Source organism: Centropristis striata, chromosome 22, assembly GCF_030273125.1.
Source record: "Centropristis striata isolate RG_2023a ecotype Rhode Island chromosome 22, C.striata_1.0, whole genome shotgun sequence".
Lineage (NCBI taxonomy): Eukaryota > Metazoa > Chordata > Actinopteri > Perciformes > Serranidae > Centropristis > Centropristis striata.
This window is the reverse complement of record NC_081538.1, coordinates 22887008-22913657: the sequence shown is the minus strand read 5'-3', so window position 1 is coordinate 22913657 and position 26650 is coordinate 22887008. Positions and strand designations below refer to the sequence as shown.

General features: G+C 39.2%; 1 protein-coding gene across 3 annotated transcripts in view; it reads left to right on the top strand.

The window, feature by feature from the left end:
- syt1a (synaptotagmin Ia) overlaps positions 1-26650 on the top strand; it is a 228361-nt gene that overhangs the window by 179637 nt on the left and 22074 nt on the right. For 2 of the 3 annotated variants that reach the window (XM_059326242.1, XM_059326243.1), the window contains 4 exons: positions 9657-9829; positions 12712-12837; positions 22494-22661; positions 24995-25162. In XM_059326242.1, the coding sequence (XP_059182225.1) occupies positions 9657-9829; positions 12712-12837; positions 22494-22661; positions 24995-25162 (635 nt within the window). The remainder of the gene's footprint in view (positions 1-9656; positions 9830-12711; positions 12838-22493; positions 22662-24994; positions 25163-26650) is intronic. The other variant, XM_059326244.1, reaches the window with a different exon arrangement.

The window sequence follows — 26650 nt, the reverse complement described above, 5'->3', positions numbered from 1 at the left end:
TTTACTTTCAAAACATTATCATGCTCAATAAAATAAAAAAATGTTGCAAATGTGAACAAAGGTTTCAAATATAACATATAAGAGGGATGGAGTTTACAGCCAGAACTTTAGAGGTAAATTTACAGTAGGGCTCCACGCTGCTTTGTTTTCTAGTCTGGATGTGATGAAGTCATGCTTTGGAGCTTTTGGAGACTCCAGAGGGTTAAAATATAAATACATCGTAGAGTACTGACCTTAGTCAAGGTCATGCACTAGCTTACAATGTTAACAAAAGTAAATAATAATTTGTGTATACGTCTTATGATTCAGATCTGCTCCAAAGTTTAGTAAGTTCTTCTTTCACCCAAAGTTTAATGGGTTCTTTCAGGCCCTGTGGCCATGTTCGAATATTTTTTTTAATGTGGTTGAACCAAAGCTTGTGGAATAAAAGATACCCTGGAAATTGGTTTTCTGATGTCCAACAGTGCACTCTTAGAAGTTGGCGCTGATACTTGGTGTTGACCAAGTTTAAATATTGGTCAGATATAGTTTTTTCTGATCAAATTCATTGACAATGCAATTTTTGTTGCTTTAAAGCATCAAATTGATTTACTTTGCTTTTTTAATTTCCACATCACCATACTGTACTTTTATCATTTCAAGATAAATAATGATTGACAAACAGATATGTCAATGATGATCTCAACTTCGGATAGGAAAAACATCTTTCTGTCACATTATTTGTTTTCAAATTTGGCAACATTTGTAATCCACTCTTCTTTTTGTACCACATTTAGCTGCTCTTACTTTTCTTTGTGCCTTGAATGTACAACCAGTGCTCGTCTATCTCATGTGATTATCACATCTATTGTTGTAAATCCACCTCATGCACTGTGTCACTTCAACTCATGGGTCGACATTTTCAGATAATAATCAGGATAATGGACCAGACAGAATAGTGACATTTAATTTAACCAAATCACAAAGACACAGATGAGCCCATTTTTTGGCACAAGAGGAGAAACTTTCCATGATCATCACCAGCTCTCAGTTTGTGTACAGCCAGTCATTGTTGCAGATGTTGTAATATGCTCCCTTGCTGCAGTCATATTGTTTGCTTAAACAAGCCGCAGCGGGGAAAGGTCACGGACAGAGTGTTTCTCTCATAAGCATAACAAGATATAATGTCAAGGTTAATTGACCAACAGGGTCCTGTCACATTGGATTAGTGTGGGCTGCTGGAAGTGGATATTACCCAGATGCAATATTACACACACACACACACACACACACACACACACACGCATAGCCTTTTAAATGCATCCATCAAACTCCATCCAGTTCATAAAAGCTTTCTGTCAAACGTAAAGTGCTATGTATTACCTCCTTTTAAATACAGAGTTGAGTCCGAGCAGAGGCATGTTATAGGACCTGCATCAATCTTTTTGACATAAATGTGAAGTATTGGTCAATGTAAGTGGTAAAAACTGACACTGATCACAGCCAAAATGCATTTATTGAAAGGATATCTCAATCTCAAGACAGTCTCAGTTGCTGTTCTGGGGGTTTTTGACTGACTGGCAAAGAAAATGGAGGTGCCCAGTTGTAATGGAAATGTAGATGTGTCATTCCTCCAAGCACCTGATTGACTTCTTGTTTAAGCTGGATGAAATCAATTCCCACCACACAAAATACTGATGGGCGAACTTACAAAAAATGAATTGCAGGTGCTAATAGCACAGTCTCAAGTTCAGAATTACAAAAGATATTGCAGCAAGAACACAGTAGACAGAACAATGGCAGAGAAGAAAATAAAAGTTACATTTTTTCTGGCTGGGAGATAAAAGTCCTGACCAATGAGGCAAGGCAAGGACTTTAAAGAGTACCCATATTTGGGTTTGTCGGTGACACCTCTTACGAATGTGCCTTCCACAAACTCTCTGAAGAGGCTAATCATTTCACTGTAACTGCTTGTGGTTATTAGCACTGGTCTTTGTGAATCTGACTGGTATTGCAATGAGGCTCATTTGCATTAGCCTAGAAATAAGTTGAATCTGCTGATTTCCAGCCTACATGCCCCCCACTGGGCCAATCAACAGGTTTGTTATGATGATATCAAACTTGGCAGAACTGATCAAACAAGAATCAATATTCTGTACTATACAAGCCACAACTTCAGACATAAGTTGTCTATGAAAAGCTGTGAAGAGAATTGCACAATTCAGAAATGCACAAAATATTGTTTTTATTAAAAATCTTTGAGACAACAAGTAGGGCAGTCCTCTCTCCAACTCTGTCTGTCATGTTTCCAACATTGTCTTCTGGCAACAAGCTTCCTCTCAAGAGATTTCAGATCTTCTCCATCTTTCCATGATGTTGTCAGAAACAATCGTAGCCTGTCAGTGCAAAAACAAGAAGCAAACAAGAGTGGATTTACATTGATGGTGGAAAGTTGTGCCGTGAAATTACATTGTAGTTTGTTTTATGACTGCTGGCTGAAGTGCTCTCTCCCACATTACTGGGAATAGAGGGTCCAGGCTGGAAAATACAGCCTTTTTTTTTAAATTTGACTCACATTGTCTAAAGTCCTTTAAAGGTTTCTGATTGTTTAGGGCTCTGGTGCCACCATTTTGATGACAGTGCTGAAAAGCGATCTAAGCCTTGAAGAACAGCAAACGTGGATTTAATCATGCGCAACCCACCCATTAGAGAAACTCCATTTTCCATGATGTTGTCAGACAACGAGGCAACAGGCAACAAGCCTCCTCTCAAGAGATTTCAGATCTTCTCCATCTTTCCATGATGTTGTCAGACACAATCGTAGCCTGTCAGTGCAAAAACAGCACTGTTAGTGGATGTACATTGACGGTGCAAAGCTGTGCCGTGAGATTGCATTGTAGCTTATTTTATGACTACTGGCTGAAGTGCTCTCTCTCACATTACTGAACCAATTTCAAAAACCTAGAAACATAGGGTCCAAGCTGAAAAATACAGCCCTTTAAAGAAGGACTACAATGGTACAGTCAATTTCACTCACATTGTCTAAAGTCCTTTAAAGGTTTCTCATTGTTTAGGGCTCTGGTGCCACCATTTCGATGACAGTGCTGAAAAGCGATTTCGAACCTTGAAGAACACCAAACATGGATTTCATCATGCGCAACCCACCCATTAGAGAAACTCCATTTTCCATGCCATGTCGCTCGGCGGAACAAGAGATAAGTGCTGGGAGTTGAAGTGCAGAGCGCATGCTGCCAATACTCCCTCTCACTCTCTCTTTCACTTTCTCGCTCTATTTCTCTCTCTCTCTCTCTCGAGAAAAGACACTCACACAATGTAGTTAATTAGGGGATGCTTTTATTGCTTTCTGGGACTCAGGTTTCTTTAATTAAGGAACACAGAAGTGCCTTTCACACGAAGACGCACGCTTGATGAATAAGATAAGGGCTGGGTTCATGCATTGATTTCCACTGTAACTGGCTAAACGGCGTTCCATCAGGCAACGTGAGCTTTGATGAATTGCCAGAATGAGTGTAAAGTGACAAAAGCATTTAGAGCTATGAATGAAAAAGTTGACAGTGTGTTTATTTAGATTTCCGTTAATCAGAGCTTCTATTTGGTGGGAAAAAAAGCTCGCTGACAGTTCTTTTAGGGAGGTGATTGCTTATCGCAGTGGTTCGCCAGCTTAAAATACGAACCTGTCACATCTCCGACACTTCCATTAAAAGACTGTCTCCTTACCTTACCCTGTGTTTGCATTTGTATGTGTGAGGTAAAAGTAGCTGTTCCAGTGCTGGAATGAGCCACAGTATCATTAGAGGTATAAGAAACAAATGCTCCTTTTTTTGTCCAACTTTAGAGGTCTCTGGTGTTCAAGAGGATTTTCAAAAGAACTGGAGACGTAGCCAGAACTTTGCTGCACAGTCAGTCATGCAGCTCTTTGGTGCTTTTCTGTTAGTTATAAGCAATTAAAAAGAACACCATTTGGGTTGCCAGACTGAAAAATCGGTGTCTGATCGGACAGTTTCTTCTGAATGTCTGGAAAACATCTGCACAGAATCTGGACCAAAATCTATTAATTTAACATTTACAAGCTTTATAAATGGATTACAAACATGTGTATGTTGACATTAAAACCAAACTCTGTCAAAACACTCATGGGTTTCTTTCTCTCTGCTGTAAAAGAAAAAAAAACTTAAGGCTTACTGTTTTAGGTATAACATTCATACTTGGCACTGGCTCAATAAAAGTGAAAGCAAACCCCAGATTTTTGGAACAAGTGTTGTCTTCATCTTTTGCCCTTTTTGCAATCCCTGACTCCACCTACCTAACAATTTATCCAAAAACTGACAAAGATGTGAAGCATGGGTGGAGCTGAGGCGTGCCACTGTCTAAAACATGCCACCTATTTATGCATAACCAAAAGCCTTTATATAATTTAAATGGGAGGGTTATATGCAACTAAATCCCCCCCACAGCAAATAAGATATGGAGTCCAAAAATGTTTTTGTACCAGGCTGTAGACATGTTTATTTCTGCTGTGGAGTTAAGCACTTTAACATGGGGGTCTACAGGGATTTACTCGCTTTTGGAGCCATTGAAAAAAAGCCATGAAAGTGGCCATTCAAGGAACTGCAGCTTATTTTTTCAGCCTGGTGTGCAAGATTTGTTTGGGTAAGAATATCAGGGTAAGCCAATCAGAGGCAGAGTAGAGTGGGTCATACCTTCAACATAGTAGGAAAGCAACTATCGCCCAGATGTTTTTGAACCCAAAATCATCCTTTATAAATGGCTTTTAAACATCTGTAAAGCATTTTTAAATACTTTATTAGCCATTATTGAAGCTATAAGTTATGATTACTTGTGAACCCTTTATGAATGGTGTCTAATCAAAAAGAGCCACCAGCAATCTGTATAAAAAGTCTTAATTAAAGAGCAAAAATTGAACTTTGACTGTCCTTAAACGTCAAACATTTTCCTGCAAAGTATTTTCGGCCAATAAGATAAACCAATTCCCAATAGGATTTCAGTATCTTTCTGTGCATCAAAGGTAAAAGCCCAACAAACTCTCCCTGACCTACAGTTTATTCTCAATATAGTTTCAAGTTTTAAAAGGAAATGCTGTCAGTTTTAGATGGCTCACCGTAAACGAGTCCCATCCAGTGTCACCTCCATCACCACAGAGCTCCGGGGCAAGGCCAAAGCTGCAGATCCTTAAGTTATTTTAGAGCATCACTCACTGTTTTCCCTTGGAGGAGAGTGCTTATTGATTTTGTCAACAGAGCATCGATTTTTTCCCTTCTCTCTCTCCCCTCGGGACCACGGCAAAGAAACCACAGCTGAATTCTGGCGAGCAAACCCCAGAGTGATAGGCTGTAATATACTTTTCTGTTATGATGGGTCTTTTTGGAGTTTTTTTTAGATAAAGTCTTCAAAGTTCAAAGCTTATTCCATCTATGGGGTTGTTTGGATGTATGACCTCCTTTGGGCCTCTTCCCCAAATGAACTATGATGAGAAATGTATTTTGTGTCTCTGAAGAAGAAGATTTTCTATTTGTTTCTTCAGTTTTGCATATTTTTCAGAAGTGGCAGAGCAAATTGCCTCAGTGAGAAATATTCCCTTTGCCTCTCACCGACAAAACCAAAAACATGCTCCTAAAATTGGCTCATTTGTCTGTTATTCCTCTCTATTAAAATGAGGGGTGGGCTGCCAGGTGTTTGGTGTCTGCCGAGTCGAATGAAGGAGCAGCGATTATGACTGCTGAAGGGAGAAGTCTGTTGCGAGGTCTCTCATTATTTTCAGCCCATCTGGACTTTATGTCGTCTCTGCGCTACCTAAAGCAGCCCACTTCTCCTTCCATCATTGTGTTCGTGTGTGTGTGGAGTCTATACTGTAGCTGTGTGTGTGCACCGGGGAGCTGGAGCCGTCTGCTGACTATAGTTGAGATCCGTGTCACAGTGTTTGCAGCAGGCTGTTAGAGCTGTCACTCCGTTGTTCAGCTGAGTGTCTTGACAGTCTGTAGGTGACTGAGTTAACTGCCGGTTGTCCAATTCCTACAGTCAGGTCCGCACAGCACAACAACAACATATGGTGCAGGAAGCAACAACTCATGTGCTACTTTTAATCCTAAAAAGTTTGCCACGTGTCTCCTGGTCTTCAAAAAAACATCTTCAAAGGTTTTTAAGAAACTTTACCATGGTTGATAAGTGAACACTCACTAAGTGCTTTAGTTTCTGACAATGGAAATCTAAGTACACTAAATACCTAAATACACTGGCTCACAGCAACAGGGACACAATCAAAGCCTCCATTTACAATTTCTTGGAATTGGCAAAACTACATTTTGTCTGTTGATGTCTCATCCTCTGATCACTGCTGAATGGAGACTGTACACTCAAGCTATTAGAAGTGCACAGCCCTTCTGAATTTACTGGAAAATTACTTTTAAAAGTTTACTTCACATAAGAGTTTGACTCACATCCCATTCGCTGTGTAACACGCTACTTCAGGCTGCAGCATAGCAACACAACGTATCATTTATTCGCGTAACTCTTGATATTAATTTGGGGACAATGACTTAGCTGGATAGATCTTGTTGTTTAACCTACGGTCATATTACATATATTTACTGTTTATCAAAAATACATAGTGTTATTGACTTTCAATCTTGCGAGTATAACGTTAACTTTATGGCTAACAGCTGAGTGAACTAGACATCGCCAAGCCATATCTTCGGTTCAACTTTTTTACTGGAGTAGTGACCAACGTTTTCATTGCAGAAGAACCTTATGTGATGGTAATCGTTCCAGACCAGGGGTGGGCACTTCATTTTCCCAAGGGGCCATATGAGATACTGCGAAGGTTGCAGACCTTTGTTAATGTGGAGTAAGTCATATATAGCAGTAAAAATGAGTAAAAACTCCAATCATTATCTCACTTTTCCATTTATTTTAAACACAGCATACATTCAAACCACAAAAACAATATAGAGCATATATGTTATGCAGTGAACCAACAATTCATTAACTTTTTGTGTTTTTGAGTGTTTTTGACATGGTAACAAAGTAACTCAGTACATGCACGCACCTACATAAATCGCCTTCAAAATAAAAGAACTGTGGTTGTATTGATTTCTAATTTATGGGTAACCTCACGTGAGCCAGACAGGAACGTGGGATGGGCCGGATGGGCCCCGTGGACTGCCTAATGCCCAGATCTGTTCCACACAGTAGTCAAGATCTCAGGTGTTACTAAAGAAGTCGACTTGTGGCTTGTGAAAACCTTTAGATTTTGAATGCAAAAGACCTGAAAATGTTGAACAGTTGAATTAAATAGTCTTCATTTTTTACTTTGGCAAGTGAAGTGAAAGAAAGCAGGTTAATGTCCTTTGAGGTGTCCATAATCAGGAATAAACGGACATGCTGATTAAAAGCAGTACATTTACTGAATAAAGCAGTTTCCTGTTAAAAATATGTGTTTCTTCAACGCTGTTTATTGGATGCAGGATGTTACAGAGGGGCAAAGCAAGTTTTTCTAATACTGTAACTCAAGATCCAGGCATTTGATGACTAAAATTCTTCCTTCCTTCCTTCCACTGAGTAAAATATATAACGTGTATATAACGTGTGTCACAAAAATATAGTTAAAAACTGGATAAAAAGTTATGACACCTCCTGGCAGACAACCACGATACAGGTGCATGACATCATTGACAGGCAGCCTAATAAAATGGAAACATTGATTAAAATTACAGATTTATTTGGGTTTGAAAACTGTTGGGAACACTGGGGATAATTTAAGTACACAACTCAACAACTATATAACATGTCTAGTCATTTTTAAATGCATACAAGTTATATATATTCTACCTTTACATCACTACACTGACAATGTGTCAAATGAAGCTGGAGAATATGGAGGTACTTTAGTGGTGAAATGTGATTTATGACCTACAGTTAAAGTTATAAAAAGCCCAGGAGTTGTGTTCAAATACAACTGAAATGGAAAACACTTCATGGATTAATGAAAACGTCTGTCCCACCCTCCTGCAAGCAAGTGAATGCACCATCAAGGGAGCAAGAGTTGGCCCTTTGGCATAAACACACTGTAACAGAGTGAAAGAAGACATCTAGTTACAGAATGTAAGACTTGTAATTCACAGAAATCCTAAATGCAAAATTTAGCCTGAAGGTTATAACACATGTCAAGCCGTTTTCCTGGCTCAAAAACAATATGGCTCAGCTGGAGGGCGTTGTGAAATGTTATGACAAGGACACGATTACTGGGGAATTGATGATATGACTCTGGGATCACAAAGTTTAAATTAAAGACACCATCTTGCTACTGTTCTCTGAAGCCCTCTGGATTGAACTCTAAATGTTCAGGTTTAATTTAACCAGTAAGATTAGACTTTTTCTTTATTCGTGGAGCAGCTCTGCCTCTGAGAAAGCTTTTTGTCTATCTTTAAGAAGTTCTGACCTTTAAATCTCAACACCAAAGACTCATTTCATGCTGCTTTTTAAAGGTAATGTAGCAGCAGAGAGCTTGTGAACAATGTGTGTCAAACCCCCCGTGAACCCTTTTGATTTCGCTGCATCATTGGCCTGTCATGGTCGCGCCACTGTTAATGCCTCTCAGGCCCACCCGGCAAAATTACCCACCGCTCTCACTCCAGGCAAGTTCTGTGTAGCCGGTGATTGCCGTGAAAGTGTCAGCTGTCTGAGAATCTTTTGTTTAAATGGCAAGTGGAAAATGCCGACATCTGTTACTTCCATTAAATTGGCTGAAGCTGTTTGGTCGGGTCTTGTCCCGCTAGTCGGGACCGATCGTTAGGAGTCTGCCACTTCTTGATGGACCCAGGCACTGGCTTAGGTGCTGATCCAGTCTGCCAGCTCTGCAGACACACACACACACACACACACATCTCCCTGCTTTTTATCTCACTTCACTCAGTCGGAAAAATCACTACTTTTTGGAACTTCAAATGCTACTTTGGCTAGCTTCACGGTGTTTTCTTCTCTGCAAGGTGTTGTATCTCACCCAGAAGTTTGTCATATTTCCCTTTTTTATATTTCTAATTTTACTAACATGTTTCTACACTACAATATCAACAGGAAAAAGTAAAAACAAAAACAAAAGAACTGAAAAATCCAACTGAAGCCATTTCTATAGGGCTTCATTTACCACTACCTATTTCATCAACAGGGTGCCTAAAATACACAAATGCAATGTGATTAAAAACTTTGTTAACCACTGAGTACATACAATAAATCTGATTAAGATATCTCAATAAATTGTAAGGAGACTTCATGGACACCCTGTACTACAGCTCAGTGTAGAGTGTGACTCCAGACAGAGTTCATTTCTTGACGGAGTGGGAATGGGGAGAGTCTCTGTAGGAAGGAAAGAAAGAGTTTACACAGTCTCCAGAAATTGTCTGATTTAAAATTGAGGTCATAAGTCAGTTTCTCTGCTGAAAACAGGTCAGATTTCTGTGATATCAACATGCCGATCATGGGGAATTGTGGAGCAGACCACTCTAGCCAGAAATAAAATAATTATGACCGAAGCTTTGGTGTCCGTGCCAAAAAGATTTTCCGAGCTGTTGTTAAACAAGTCAAACAGAAAAGTGTCTCTCAGAAGATTAATCCAAACTTTCCACTGCTCTTTCTCTCCACAGTGCCGTCATGGGCCATCGTCTCCATCGCCTTCGTGGCGATCATTCTGGTGTTAGCATGCTGCTTCTGCATCTGCAAAAAATGGATATTCAAGAAGAAAAACAAAAAGAAGGGCAAAGACAAGGGCAAAAATGCCATCAACATGATGGACGTCAAAGACGGAGCCAAAACCGAGGTAAAGACTTTGAACTTTTGTTGCTCCAAATGCAGAAATAAATCCCTTAAAAATAACATTCTTACTGGCAAAACACTTTGTTTTTGCTGGATTTTCTGTGCATGACGTTAAGTTAAAAGGTTAAATATTATTTGTCCAGAAATATGTCTTAAATATATATTTAGTAATGTTTAGTTTTTTTTAGTTTTTTTACTGTGTTCAATTCACTTTTTCTTTTTATAAGTTTAGTGCTTCAAATGTTGTATTATGACACATTTGATTGATCACATTTGCAGTTATTACTCCAACACATTAAGTTGTGTTTTCCTCAACATTATGAGAACAATTTCACTGCAAATATGGCACTCAAAAACGTCCCTATTTATGAATGCAATGTCTCCTACTGAACTGTATGTATTTCCTATGTCTTATGTTATTAATTGTCGCCAGAGAGATACATACAGTATTACTTACTGTGATATTTCACCGTTTTTAACCGTAATTAAAAGAAGTATTCAGTCTAATTACAGGAAAGTTAAAGGAAGAAGCCATTTAAATGGCTTCAGATTGAAGAGAGAGCATTTCAATCTCTCTTTTTTTCTCCTACTTTTCGTTCCTGTGAGTGTTTCTTTTTGTCATATGAGGAGCCGCTCACATGTTGAAGAGTGTGAGTAACGTTTGCCGTGTTATGAAGTGGTATCCACCCAGAGAAATGACATCACCAAACGATAACAAACAAACGGGAGGGGAAGCGTAATTAAACCCTACCTTTCAACAGAAAGTACAGAACGGGGGAAGCAGTGAAACTCTGACACTTCAAATGGAGTTAGCACACTAATTGCACCAGCGGAGCATCATTATACTGCTGTTCTCGGTGGAAATCGTGTACAAAGTGTGTTTAATTTGCTGAATCACGTCTTGCTATCAGAGATGCGAATCGCTGACAGAAACCACTGACATTGTTTTAATACTTCATTACTTATTGTAGAAGCAAGAAAGCATAAATTAAATGTTAAAGACTCATTTATCTTCTTGTGTGAACAGAGAACAACCAGCAAGGTCAATCACATAGCTGCAGCACGGCACATTGTGCTTGTTGGCAAAGATTTTCCATTAATTTCCAGTATTCTGGCTGCCTTAGAAGAATCCAATTTTTTATTTCTAAATCGCCATTTATCAAAATAAAAGAGCTCAGGTCCTAACGACTAATCTCTGAGATCGGCGAATCTGCCACTTCCGAGGCGAGCGGTCATTTCTCCTGGTGTGCCCAGACTCTGGTGTGTTAACTCCTGTGTGTGGTTGTTTTAATTTGTGTTTCTTCCTTCTATGTCCTCCTTATCTGTGTTGTGTCTGATGACTGTTCGGGATGGTCACTGGCGGTAGGTTCCAAATTGCTGTTGGATCTTCTTAAGCCTGCTGCTCTGATGTTTTTTTTTTTATAGCCTCTTGACAACAACTTACTCCCATAGAACCAAATATATGTAACTATGCATACAGTACATGTATACCCACTGCATATATGTGTGTACAACCTGCATATGCACATATATATGTATGAAAGAAACACTTGGGTGCGCATTGACAAGGTTGAACCATGCTGATTTTCATGGCCAAGCTCAAGTCTCCCGCCTTTTGAATCTTTTAATTTACATTTCAAACGAGTGGCGGCGAGCAAACGTGGAATGATTGAGAGGCTCTAGAAGTAAATGTTGCTGCTGATGAAAAGGGAAGCTTTAGAAGTTGCATTCACGTCTGTCAGCCCAGGTGAAACAGATTCCTGGAGCACAGATCAGATGTATAAAAAAAATTGGATTAACCTCCGAAAATCATCTGAATTACACGTTTGATAAATTAGGGAATCTTTTTATTTCCTCAATCATTTCACCTGCTCCACTTTCCGATCCTAACAAACCACTCAATTTTGCATTTGCCAACCAAAAGGCGGAGACCAAAGTGGCTCAGAGGAGAAATATTAAAGCCAATCAGTGTTGTTCAGCCTTTTTGCTTTCACATGAGCAACTTGACAAACTAATAGGAGCAGGCCCCCCCCAGTGTACATTACAACCCCTCTTACCACCCACTGCTGGCATGATGCTTCTAGCTACCATCGACGTAGGGGATAACACAAAAGCTTTAAGGGTTATGATCACACTGTATGTCTTGAGGGGCGTAAGCAGACGTGGGGAATGTGGGGAAATGACACGAGAGCACTGGTTTGTTACGACAGAGAATGCTCTGCATGCCTAACGAAAAGAGATATCTTGGAAGGCAACTTTCGACGCTGAATGAATGACCTTGAGAGCTAGTCTTTGCCTCTTCAATCGCATGTTGGTCTTATAACAAACTCCTCCACCCCTCCTTTTCCCCTCCACCACCACCACCACCTGCTACCTTTACCTCAGCCAGGCTAGCGAAAGGGCAACTTCACTCCTCACTCTCTGCCACTTCAGACTCTTCCCAGTTGATATGTGTTTTCGCCAGAAACTTGATCTGCCTGAAATAACATCAAGGGAATTGTCTTACTGTTTTTCCGGGAGCATCTTCTCTCTCCTTCTCTCTTTGTCTCTCTCTTTCTTCCTTTAATGCCTGCTCATTGCTCTCATCTCTGGCGACATCATTTGATCTTTCCTCCCCTTTAGACAGAAAACACCCAGAGATTGATAGAAAAGCATCATCAGGGGACCAGGCTCGGGGCTTTAGTGCATCACAGAGCATGTCCTGGTGTTAACTGCTAGTGCTTGCTTCCCCCCTCCCAATGTTTTCCCCCTTTACACGACATAAAACAAGTGGCAGCTTTTACAGGAGTAGGTCCGCTGGCAGGACCTGGGCGGGGGAACGGCTGGCTGGGTGCTAGCGCCAGCGACAAACAGGCGACACTGACTCTTGGTGGGTGTCTCCTTCAGGCCTTGAAGGATGAGGAGGATGCGGAGACAGGGCTGACTGAAACGGAGAAAGAGGCAGAGCCCAAGGAGGACCAGAAACTGGGCAAATTACAATACTCCCTGGATTACAATTTCACAGAGAATACGGTAAGGCTCTGTTCTCCGAATCTTTCTGTGTGTGTCGTTGTTGCGAAAGGTCCTCCTTCGTAAGTATGGTCACACCCAACTTCTGAGGGGGTCCGACTTTTTCATCTCTCCAGAGATTAAACAGGACCCGACCCAGGTTTTGCACAACATTCTCCTTTTTGTGACTGCTGCGAACACAGTTTGATCACTGAAGCTTGAGAGGAATCTCACAGGGATATCATGGTGGTCGAGTTTGTGCGTTAGCTGCTGAGGCTTGTAAAAGATACAGTACACTATTGGGATTTAGTTCGCCTCCTGAATTTCTTTCTTTCTTTCTACTTGATTGAAAACAGCCCCCGCAGATACCCATCTGCTTTATTTTTTTTTCCAGCGGGCTGAGTTTTAAAAAAGCAGAATGAGGAGGCACATCAACTTCCTGGTGCCAGATGTTGTGTGACAGATAATAGACACGGTGCGTGAACACATCGCTGTCCCTCACTGGGCTACCTAACTCCCCATTATAAACAGAACTGACAGCCAGAGATTAGACAGTAACACTGCTCCCATACACATTGACTCACGCACTCTCCCTTATTTACACAACAGCAAAAATGTGATCAGTAAAAAAAAATATTTACGGGGATTTAGGTACATAAATTGTAATAATAAGGTAAAAATAAGCAAGTAACATGTTAAAATTCCTTTAAAATTAGCCCCAAATTGACCTCATAATTTATCAGAAATCCCCCCAACATTGTTTAATAATTAAACGACAATACCTATATATATATACCTATATATATATAACTATAATACTCTTTCAAAAAAAAAAAAGTCCAACAAACACTGTTTCAATTTGTATCAATTAACCCTATGGAATCATCACAATCATGGCTAGATATGGGAACAACTCAAAAATGTATTTTGTGCAGAATAACAGTTTTCCAAGTGCCCACAAGTGTTTGTGAATATTAGAGGGGGGAAAAATTGACATTGAACTATTTGCATTTATATAGCCTCTTCTCTCGGCTCTGTGTAAACAGATTTTCAGTGAGTATTTGTCACTTGACTGTTCATCAGCAGAATCAATCATGACTCACAGTGTGTCTGAGGAGCAGAATTTATTGTTTTTAACAGGATCTAGTGATTCCAAACGGTTTATTTTTGGCAAATATTCAAATGAGACATGTAGAATATAGTATTTTCTAACAGAAACATTCTTAACCAATGATTCGTTCAAGGACAGTGAGGATAATGTCAGTACGATAAATGGTGTATTTTGGTGAGTTGTTTTTTGTTGTTGTTTTTTTAAGAAAAACTAATGAAAAGCTTTTTTTCACATGCTTATTGGTAAATAGTGGAATATAATTATGAAATAATGTTGGGTTTATTTCTGAAAAATATTAAGGTACATTTTGGGGGTACTTTAAAGAAATTAAAATTTCTAATTGCCAGGAAATTTACTGCCCTGTAAAATGAAGTGTTACCAAATTTTGTCATGCACTTTCTGTCCCCTTAAAAAGTTAATTTTCAGCACTTAACCTGTGCAAATTTTGAGTCAAAAAATGATGCTAATACAATTCAACACCATTAGTGTTCAGTCAGCCGGGAAGTTATTTCTTTTAGAGGAAAAATGACAAAGTATTGAGTCATTTCATGAAAAGGGATATTATGTGGACAGTATTACATTTCACAGAAGGATCTGTCATGCGGTGACAGGTCTCTCTATGAGCTTCTTGATTACACTGGTAATAAGCTCGGCAGTGAGGCTGAAGTGTAATGAATGGATGACAGTTTTTACGCTCTGTGACAGTGACCTGGGAGAAGCCGCGCTCGCCTCATTGCCGACAGACCTCAAAGAGCGGGGAAGCAGCCGCTCATCTGACCCACTTTCAGCTGGCTGACGGACTCGGTCCTCAGGCACAGTGGGCTCCAGGAGATGTTTATTTTTAATCCTTAGGCTTTGAGGCCCCTGCAATCAATGCGAGCACCACGGAGCTGCTCGAGGAGAACCGACACAGGTGATTGGTTAAACGCCTCGGCTGTAGGTTCCTTTATCAAGTAGGAGGCTGCGAGTGAAATTTCCATTATTACTCAATACGCAGCAGCTGTTATAAAGAGATGATATTATGGAGAACGATGATTGGGATAATTTGCAGTTAGAGACAATTTTCTATCACCGTTGGAGCATGAAGACGGTACTTTTGACGAGATGAAATGTCATTGTCCGAACCCAGTGTCCGTAGAAATGAAGTTCATATTGCATGATTCTGCAGCACACGATTTAAAATCAGAGTGTGCTTGATATGTAAAACTCACTGTGTTGTCTGATCTCGTCTTGAAAGAAAAAGTCTTTGCCGAAAGTGACGCAGTTAACTCATAACTTTTCTGTGCCAATACAGGAAGTAGTCTCCCCTTTATCTAGTGAAGTTGGGGTGATAGATCGGCGTGTACCATGTCGTCACACTGAAAATAATCACCTAAGTAATTTTTTGTCAAAATTGTTTTGTTTTTTTGCCTAAATCATCTCCTCATGACACCGGCCACCTATGGTAAAATCGCCTACATCCTCAGTTGATCAGATCATGTGATTTTACCCCTTTAAGATAATGGCCTATGTCAAGTGTGTGACTTAAGCGGATTTATTATGCCTAAGTCAAAATAAAAAGTGACTTAGGCAATTTTTTGAACATGCCTTTGTGACTTAAGCAAGATATGGTAACACTTTATTTTGAAGGTGTCTACATAAGAGTGACATGAGCGTGTCATAAACATGACATGGGATGTTTCATGGACATTAATGATACTTCAAAGTAACATTAATGCTCATGATACTTGTCATGTCATGTTTCTGACAGGCTTGTGTGACTAGTAATTTATTTCTCTTAAGTTATATAATTTACACACAGTGTTATTACTATGCCAATAGACATCCTTTGTTACATCCTTTTTGAGTGAAATGATCAATAAATGTCACATGTTACACTTTGAATGAGTTCAGCAATTATTATAGCAGGGTGATGATGTTTAACCGCCATACGAGAGTCTGCCCATAACAGACCAATACTTATAGTAACTGTATCCCACATCTGACACCGTTGGGCACTTATATCCCTGATCGGACACATCTGCAATGCCGCACTTTCTGGTGTTTCACGGTCATTTCAGATAAGATTATAATTGATTTCTACATATTTAACAATCTACGTGTGAAATTTAGTTTATGTACATGTAGATTTACATGTCTAATTACAATATGAAAGTAAATCTGATGAGAGAAAGCAGTAAGAATGCCTTGAAAAAATCCCAATAAACATTGTTTATATTTAATTATTAACTCCATTACTAACCATTTGATCAATATTTAGTGCAATGGTGTTCTTTACCTGTCACAGATCATGGTTCAATGAGGATAATTCACTCGTTTTTCATTAAAAAAAATGGATGTTAAAGCTTTTTTATGTATATTGGAAAGACCTACATATAAATTACAATGGTTTTACATGACATTGATTTTTAAAAAATGTTATTTTACATTTTTTGTTTTTATGAAAAAATACTTTTAACTACTTTTTTTTTTAGATTTTTAAACTTTGAAATGGGTCAATTTGACCCGCAGCATAACAGGAGAGTTAATTGAGACTGTTTTATAACCAGTTAAAAACTGCTTTAATGGTGATAATTAACTTTGCTGTAACAGAAACTTTTCCCAATCTTGAGGAGGTCTTATCTATTCTGCAGTTGCAGTGTGAAGATAAAGAACTAAATGAGATATTGACAGGTAACTCTAAAAATGTTGTCATTGAATGTGATTTGCTGCAGGACCATCAAATATAAATCTTCGATCTGTTGATAAGGTTGGAAAATTATATTCAGTATCTAACTTCTACTTTAATTTAGGGTCTGAATTGGATTTTTATTCAGCTTCAAATATGGAAAGTTGAAGGGCGAGTCCCAAAAGGCCTCTTTAAATAATGTAATGTGTAGAAACACACATAAATTTGTCATACCAATTTGTCACAAAAATATGAAAACGCATCTCATTACAGAATCTGCCGTAAGCGATATAACATAAAATATTGCAAACGAAACTTTCCCTTGATGATGTAAAAAGATCTGTCAGAAAATGTTCCATGCTGCCAAGAAAAAAAGGGGAAACACTAGTTTGTGTGTGTACGGAGACTGAGGCAAGATGATCAGACTAAGTGTGAAGAGACGTGCAGATTAATGTCAGGTCCTCATGGCAAAGAGTCCCAGCTTTGTTTCTGTCTGTTAACCACCACAAATGGCTGCTGCCCCCAGAGCTGATGACTCCGGGTTTATACACTAATGAGACGAAAAGGTTTTGTAAAAGATCCAAATCACTCAGGGAGCGACGATGCGGCTACATCAGGCAAATACACAGCAAATGAACCACAAAGAGCCCTCTCAGCACAGCAGGAAGAGAATTATAATGTCATTCCTACTTTCAACATCATTACCACATTCATTGCTCTTTTTGCAGGTCAGGACCGGGCCTCTTGCACAGTGTCCAGTCAAAAACATCTATATTATTCCCTTTTATGTTATTTATTTCAGAATTAAAAGACAGTTCTTGGCTGAATATATAACACAAAGCTGCTTCAGTCAATATTAGACAGGGGAAGGACTATTGGTCTTCTTTGAAAGTGTGTGTGTGTGTGTGTGTGTGTGTGTGTGTGTGTGTGTTTGGTCTGTGTCTGTGTGTCTGTGTGTTCTTGTACTTCCTACATAGTGAGGACCAGGACACGTTTTTAACCAACAGAGTGAGGACATTTCGGCCGGTCCTCACTTCTTTGAAGGCTTTTTTTGAGAGTTCAGACTTTGTTTAAGGGTTCAGGTTACATTAGGTTTGTGTAAAGGTAACCATGTGTTAGGGTTAGGGTTGGGCATTTAGTTGTGATGGTGAAGGTTAGGTTAAGGATTAACTTAAGGGGCTCGGGATCAAAGTTATTATAGTTAACGAAAAGGAAATTAAATAACGGAAACTAGAATTGAAAAAACATTTTCGTTAACTGAAATAAAAATAAAAATGAGAGTTTAAAAGAAAAAAATGATAACTAACTGAAACTGTATCGTGTGGTTACAAAACTAACTATGATTATAGTGAAAATGTCCTTTGTTTTCGTCTTTGTCAACTTTTTTCATACATAATGAAGATGGATCAGACAAAAGAAAAAAAGGCAAAATTTACTGTGACCTCTTTTAATCTCCCACCCAACAAATACCCGATTACAAAAAACTAAAACTAATAAAAAACTAAACTTAAACTAGCAAACTCACTATTATAACCTTCGTAGGTATTCCAATGAGGGCCCTCACAAAGATAGAAGTACAAGAATGTGTGTGTGTGTGTGTGTGTGTGTGTGTGTGTGTGTGTTGGGTTGTCACAGCAGAGCCGTGATGCATCTGAGACAAAGCCGTCCAAGATAAGCTGCCAACGGCTGAATCACCATCCTGTACTCATTCTGGTCAGCGTGCTGCTCACTGGTCTGAAGAGTAACACACAAACAGAGAGGGGTTAATACCAGCAGCCCTGCTGTGACGGGCCTGAGCCCTTAGTTACACACAAACACTCACACAGATGTGCAAACACACAGCCGCAGTATTTTATTTATTTGGGTTTTAGGGTCTTTACACACAAAGCTTTTTTCGTTGTTGTTTTTTCCTGTGCAACTAATTCACACGTCAGTATTTCTTTTTAGAAACTGTTTGTGTCATTAGTGGAAAAAAACAACTTCTAGGCTTGTTTGCTATCAATTTGAATTTGAACAAAATCAAAGATATGAGGGTGTGTCGTCTAGTTTGGGCTTTTTTAATGGTTTAGCCAATACAACAAAGGCTTTTTATATATCCTTGGTTGCTATTTAATCTCATATTTTCCCTATTCCTATTTATCCTACATGATTATTTGGAAAAGTAATTGATAATTTAGAAAAAAAATGCCCTTTGCTATGATATTTAAACTACACACAGAGCACAGGAGATAAAACAGTTTAGATGAAATGGTAACAGCTGGGAAATTACCATGTAACACCATATTACTCAGTAATTGAAGGTGGCTTTCTGGAAAGTCACCCAATTTTGAGAAAATTAGGACAATAAGTGAATTTGTTAAAAGCTCAGTAGACTCACAGTCAGGGAGTAAATGAAAATTGGGAAAAAAGATGTGGTTTTTGCATAATTTTACTTTCAGGAGTGCTTTCGCTGCTCGGTTTGATTTTGAGCAAAGGTGTTCTGGGGAAACCCATCAGCCGAAGCGTTAAATATACAATTAGCTGAAGCAGGAAACTACATATCAACATTCCTCTTTCTGGAGCACCACTGCCTTTTCCGGTAAAGATGGTGTGACATGCCGTGTCTGCCACACACTGCTGCTGACGGATGGGTGGGAATCAGAAGGACAGCATGCTATGGATGAACAGCTCCACTCAAAATACAAGTGCCACTTTACAGCACTGCAGTGCAAAACGCGGTTACATTTAGGTTCAGGTAAATGACAGCTGGAATAATTGTACGTCTTCTATTTACCCTTGGAGGTATGTAACTATCTCGCAGTGAGTGATCCTGATAAGCCACTCGCAGATGTGCAATCACAGACGTTATAGTTAATGTCAAAGGGGTTCATTCAAATCGTGACAGAATCTAATTTCAGTATGTTTTCAAGGTATTGTCAAGAGAATGTTGTGCAGAACCTGGGGAGCAGTTAATAATACTCCATACTTTCCATCATGTTCTCGTCTTGTGTTTCGCTATCGTCACGTGTGATGTTTGTGTGTGACTTCAGTGGACGTGTGTGTAGCTGTGGTTGTACATTTGGAGGCTCCATCTCATGAAGACCTTTCACTACTGGAATCTCACCACCACCCAGTACAGATTAGTGCATTATTACAGCAGAACTGAGACTGATACTGTGTGATATGGGAAATGGTAACATTAACCTGCACCTTTTAGAGGTTTTTAATGACAGCACTGTCACTGGGTAGTTGGGATGTTGATACTCAAACACAGAGATAAAGAACTGCGTCACGTAAGGTTCATTTAGCTTATTTGAGTTTCAGCTATGTACATAACAAAAATGGTCAGGGGAAGAGCTCCTCTGAAGGATAAGGAAGAGGATTAGGGCCAGGTAGGAGAAAAAAAAATCGTTAAGTGTGATAAAAAAAAAAGTCGAAATGACGAGAATAAAGTTGAAATACAATGTTGAGAAAATAAAGTTGAAATACAATGTTGAGAAAATAAAGTTGAAATACAATGTTGAGAATAAAGTCAAAATAAAATGTTGAGAAAATAGGTATATAATATATAATATAATATGATATATGTCTAATACATTTACATAATAACATAAAAGCAGATTTTCCCCAAAACAATAGTTATGGTAGCTACTACCAAGAATAGCTCATTGATGTGTTGGGGGATTTTAGTACGACTACAGCCTTAAATATTGTGGTTATTGCTCATTTTATGACATTGATGAAAATCAGGCTGTAGCTTGCAGTCTACCTAACTGTTCAGATAGACGTGCTGTTTCTCTTAAAACAATGTTACTGTGATGACTTATTGGCAAAAATATGTGAATATCTTTTACCTTTATTGTATTTCAGCTTTATTCTCATTATTTCAACCTACTTTTCTAACTGCATAATGAAAAAAAAATCCTCCTCTCATTATTTTTTTCTCCTACCTGGCCGTAATCCTCTTCTGTAGAAGGCAGAAATGTTCTCATCAGTTGAATTAATGTATGGAAGAAAATAACCAGATGTTTTAAAGCTTAACCATCAAATGAAACCAATAAACTTAAAAGAATACTTCACTCATATAATTAGCATTTTTATATCAATTACTCTTCTCATGATAACTTGAATCCATCAAGAAAGCTTTCTCACATGCTGTGAATCACCATGAATGAAGAATTCAAAAACTGTGAAAATTCTTGATAAATAATGAATGAACCCTTTATTGTAAGAAGGGTAAAAAAAAAGTAGAAGGGCCACATTTAACAGTATCAAACTATATAAAAATCTCACACTACTGGAGCACTATAATCCTCAATTATCCAGATGAATGCTGGTTCCCAAACAAATGCTAAAATATTTCTATTTGAAACACTTCTGCAAACACCAATTCACAGCACATATGTGAGCAAGTCCGGACATGTAGCCTGTCTGTCCAACTCTGGAAAATTCTTGATAAATTAAAGTAAATTGGGCCACATTAAACAACAGCAAACTATATTAAGTTTAATAAGTCTCACACAACTGGAGCACTATAATCAAAGTCTCGTTTCTCCAGAGGTATGCTCACTACTTCCCAAACACATGCTACATTATTGATATTTAAAACACTTCTGCATAAACCATCTCACAGCACATATGTGAGATGGTCCAGACATGTAGCCTGTCACTGCAACTCTGGAATGCTAGTGTAGTTTGCATTGTTTGAGTAGAGATTGCCTGTTAAACTAGCTTTCTAAGCTAAACAAAAAACCTTTAATGTGGAGATTATAGGGACATACTGATTAAAACTTTAAATAATTCACTTTTATTTGAAGGTACACTATGGATATTACGTGGCTCGGTTTATTGTGTGGTAGCACCATAGTGTTTTATAGGTTTTTCAACAGATTATTTATGCACAAATTCATTACTATCCAGAAAAAAAAAATGTATAGAAATAAATAAACATATGTTTAAAACCATATGATTTAACATATTCTATTGAGATGTAATGGTTTGCAACAATTAAAAAATATCTGTTGGGAGTTGGGATTGTTTTGTCAGACTCAAGAATGAACTTTGAACTTTTCTTGCCCACATCTGATTCAAGTACATGGATATTTGGTTTGTTTACAGCCACACACAAAAGAAGCCCCATAAATTCCACCCTTAGTTTTCATAGCAGCTCTGCTTGTGAGAATTTCTAAAGCATTTCAAAGTCCTACTTTTGCTCTTGAAGAAAAAAGAAAAACATATAAATCTTTGGCTTTCAGTCTATTAAATCGTGTTTCTTTCATGTAGTTGGTAATAGCAATTACGGACTGGAGCCACCTGTCACTGATTCCTACTTCTTTTATTTACCACCGTGTCACCGCTAGCACCACACAGTAAACTGACGCCGCTGCTGACAGCTGTAGAGCTCCATGGCCGAGTGCCCTGGTCAGCCTCCAGATTGCTGCTTGATGGCTGCCTGATAGGAAGTTGATTGACTGACTAGCTGGGCCTCCTGAGAGGCCTTTGAGTAGAGACTCTGACTGGCAGGTCAATCAGCCTCCCGGGCCCCCTGCTGTGGTTATCAATTATCCGCCTTACGTGAAGAGAAACAGTCCTCTCATTCCTGCTCTGACACATCCTGACCTTTACGAACTCTTCAGCCGCTGTCAGGCTCTGCCGACATAACCTTTTAATAATGCTGCCATATCCCAGAAAAATGACACAGAATCAGTTTTTAAGCCGCCATTATGAAAGATTGATTGCTAAAAGACCGGAAAATCCAATGTTCCTCAAGGTCTTTGAGATTAAGAGACATTTCTTTAAGCAATAAATGGTTTCTCTGTAAAGGATGTTGGTGGGATGAAGGTGCCAATTATGATCATTTGGACTGGTGGACAGTCTGACATGCCGTCCCTCACTTTCTTACTCTTCATGTTCCTCTTTTAGCTCATCGTGGGGATCATCCAGGCTGCCGAGCTGCCTGCTATGGACATGGGGGGCACTTCTGACCCGTACGTAAAGGTCTACCTGCTGCCGGACAAGAAGAAGAAGTTTGAGACCAAGGTCCACAGGAAGACCCTCAATCCTACCTTCAATGAGCAGTTCACTTTCAAGGTACGTGTCTCAAGAGTTTCCCTCGCTTCTGCAGAATGCTGAAAAACATTTAAGTCACTTTTTCTGTAGCTGGAGATGTTTTGGTTCCACTGACAATCTGATTTGCATGCAGTCATGAGTGCTGGGAAGGTGTGGAGACAGTAACCAGCTGGCACATTAACAAGCTCCTGACAGAATATCTTACACACACACACACACACACACACACACACACACACACACACACACACACACACACACAGTGAGGCTCAATGTGATTGGGATTAGCACAGGCAGATGCACCGCTACACCCTGGCCTTCACTCGGCCATAATAGATGCGCGGCTGCTGCTCAGCAGTGGGGAAAGTTTTGTTATTCACCCGACAGTGAAGAGCGCAGGTGTTTGGTGTGAAGTTAAGCATAATGTGATGTGATATCCATCTCAAGGTTTATTTTTTTTGCAATATTTTATTCCAAATCTGTAAAAAAAACAGGGCAAGTGATTATAAGCACCGTCAAGAAAAAGAGATGATTTAATGAGATAACGCCAAGGACAAACCAGGGAGTCTTATCTTTCCCCTCGTTCTCTTTTTTTGTGTTGTAACAAGCCATTTCCATTAAACAAGTTTCGTCCCAAAACTGAAGGCAATCAAGAATCACAAGTGCCCACCTGTCTTTTAACCGTCCCAGGTTGCAGGCCTGATAACGCCGTCTGTCACGGCGGGGGATGGAGGAGTAGTGATTGATTTTGAAACATAATCACCCCACACCATCACCGCCACCATCCACCCACTCTAAAAACACACACACCTGACTCCGCTTGGCATTTAATTAACTTTGGAAACATCACAACCTCTTCTGTTGAAGTTCTAACTTTATTGAATGAAATGCATGAAATTGAAAGTTTTTTTTGAGTATATATACAAGAAAACTTTTGAAACTCTCCTCTCTCACAAAATCAACAAAAACTACTGGGTTTCATTACATTCCGCAGGTGTACATAGCGCTGGTATCTCTGTTTATATGGCACTTTATCTTTCTTGAATTATTAAAAAAACAATGGCAGATGTTCAAAGAGCCTGGCACATAGGGGTACTTCACAGAACGTCAAGGCCGCGCCCTGGGGATATAAACCAGAAGATCATACTGATGTTAACGTCATCTGCCATGTGTTAGCATGCATTTATCTCTTATTAAACAAATATTTGTTTTGTATTCCCATCTAATAATTACTTGTGACCTTTCCTGAACTTGATTTGTGTACCTTAATAAATTAAAGGGGAAGTTTAATTCCACATATTGCTGAGTAATACAGATGGCAGGCACTTGGCTTGTGCACCAAAAAAAATACATTTTCAAACTCAAGAACAATGTCTCTTTCCAGAAATCATGTCCTGTTTACTCTACTCAACAGACCTTGTTGAGAACAGTTTTGTAGAGGAGCCCCACCCTAGTTTACTTGCTTAGTTTCATTCCTGGATGCCTCTGGGATTGTTTGATTCCATAGACATTCAACAATTGGGCCAAGACAGTCCAATATTGCTGTTTGACGCAACTTTATACTACGCCATAGAGGTGGTGGGGGAGTCGTTACAGCATAGTATTGTAATATTTTGCTTGGTAATATAATATCAATTCATGGCCAACAAGTATCGATATTTAGCGTTCCAACTGCCACTGGGCCAGCTGTAAGGATCTAAGGACTCTATAGACGTCATGTGCTTCGTTGTATTGTGTTGGGACGTTGTCGAAATAATGCTGCAAAGTGAGGCTTTATTTAATGTTTCATTCAGCAGTGAGGCTTAAAGTTGAGGAAAGTTTGATAAAATGCTGTAGTTGTTGTCGTCCATACATGTTTGATATCAGTTCCATTCAGTTTGACTGAATACTTTGTTGGTCAGTCTGTGGGTTTGACTCTCATTGTTGAGAAATAAAAAGACTGAATGAGATGAATATACTGAGAAATTTTTCTTATTTCCCAAAACACTTCTTGATTGAATTTAAGTATCGGGATAAAATCGTATCGTGGGGCCTCTGCTGATTCACACCTCTACTACACCAACTGCATAAAAGAGGTATTTTTAACAGTTTCTGATACTTGGAAAGTGGGACAAATCATGAAATTCCCCTGAACTACTGTATCTCTTTTTGATCAAATCACACACATTAAGGCTATCCCATGTGATCTTCTTAATTTCTATCTTTGGACAAGCTCCAACTGTGTGTATAAACATCAGCTACTATTCCAATAGGTTATATTTGGTGAGCCATCAAAGTTCAGCCTATGTGAAGTGAACATTGTATGTGCTAATGTCCCTTTAATGACAACCCATTCCTGTCGTCCTCCTCCTCAGGTCCCCTACGTGGAGCTCGGAGGGAAGACACTGATAATGACGGTGTACGACTTTGACCGCTTCTCCAAACACGATGCCATAGGCGACATCAAGGTGCCCATGAACAAGGTGGACTTCAGCCACGTAACGGAGGAGTGGCGGGATCTGCAGAGCGCCGAGAAGGAGGAGGTAAGACTTCTGAAAGCTCTGTAGGCGGACACGCATGCCAAACTTTCAATCAGTGCCTTGAAAATGGGAAATAAGTAGGATTTAAATCATTTTGTGGCCCCTTTCTTGTGTCAAGGCTTAGATTTGTACATCTGGCAGCTGCTGTTTTAATAATAAGAGGATTTGTTTTATTGCATAAGTGATATCACAATGATTGTTTTGGCTGTGTTCAGCAAGCCAATTGTGCACGAAGCACAAATGTGATGCCGTGGCTGTAATCCATCTCTCCTGGAAATGTCACTTAATCAGATGTCCACACTTCCCCTTCAATTAATAGAAGTGTGACTTTCCAGGCAGCAGTTCAGGAGATTCAATTTTCATGGTAAATGTCATGGCATATAGCACATGTTGCCAGGGGAACCTCATTTTAGGCATTACGGCGGTTTGATTTAAAGGTTAATTATAGCAGTGTCGAATGGCTGCTGGTGTTGTTTGAGTTGAAGGGCATCACTATACTTTTTTGCGTTTGGTCGCACAGCTGCACCTGACAATTTTACGCAAGGTTTGAGGCACTGGAGCGATGCCTTTCCATGTTGGAGCTCAGTGGAGAGCGGCGGTTGCAGAGGCAGACCATGGAAAGTGCTGCTTTTCACCTTCCAAATGACGAAAAGTATTAAAATGTTTCATTATTGAATTGAATAAACTCATCAAAACAGGTCTGGACAGTAATTGAGCACAGAAGATCTATTTTTTCTATTTTTTCCTTTTTAGATTATGTGCAATGCCAGAAGGTTTGCAGAACGTCTGTCGAAGCTGCAAATTATCCTGCCAAAATGGAAAGGACTCCATTGTCTTGGCAACTTAGCTATTGTACCTGTTGATGACTGCAAACAAAACTCAGTTGTTTTTTTCCCAGTAGGTCTTAAATGTGACATTTTAGGAAATACACATGAATTAGTTTCTTTCCAAGAGTTAAAAATAAATAGTTACAGCTGTATAAAAGAAGTAGACGTAGCCACCATGCCATCATCCATTTTGAAGCCTTGGGTTTGGCATTTTGGCCGTCGCCATTTTGTTTTTTTTGGAGCCAGAAGTGACCATATTTGGACAATAGACTGGATCTGACTGATAACCCAAGGTCACTGTGCACAATCATAGTTTGAAGTAAACCAAAACAAGTTCACAGCTGTTTAAATGCACACAGTGCCATGGAAAGGCATTTATTCACCTGATTAACAGGTTGTTGTCAATGATTGGATTGCCCCGCCCTACAGCATACCCTGCTTTATCTCCTATTTACTCTAAAGGAGACCATAATTTACAAAATGAACATCATGCTGTTATGAAGAAGACTTGAAATTCAGCCTATAAACTCACTAAAACAATGTTCACTGAGGCAATAAGTCAAGTGACAAGTAGGGTCAATTTCTATGCTTCTTTTTTCAACCAGTGGAGTCTCCCCCTTCTGGCCATTAGAAAGAAAGCTGGTTTAAAGAAATAATTTAGCCT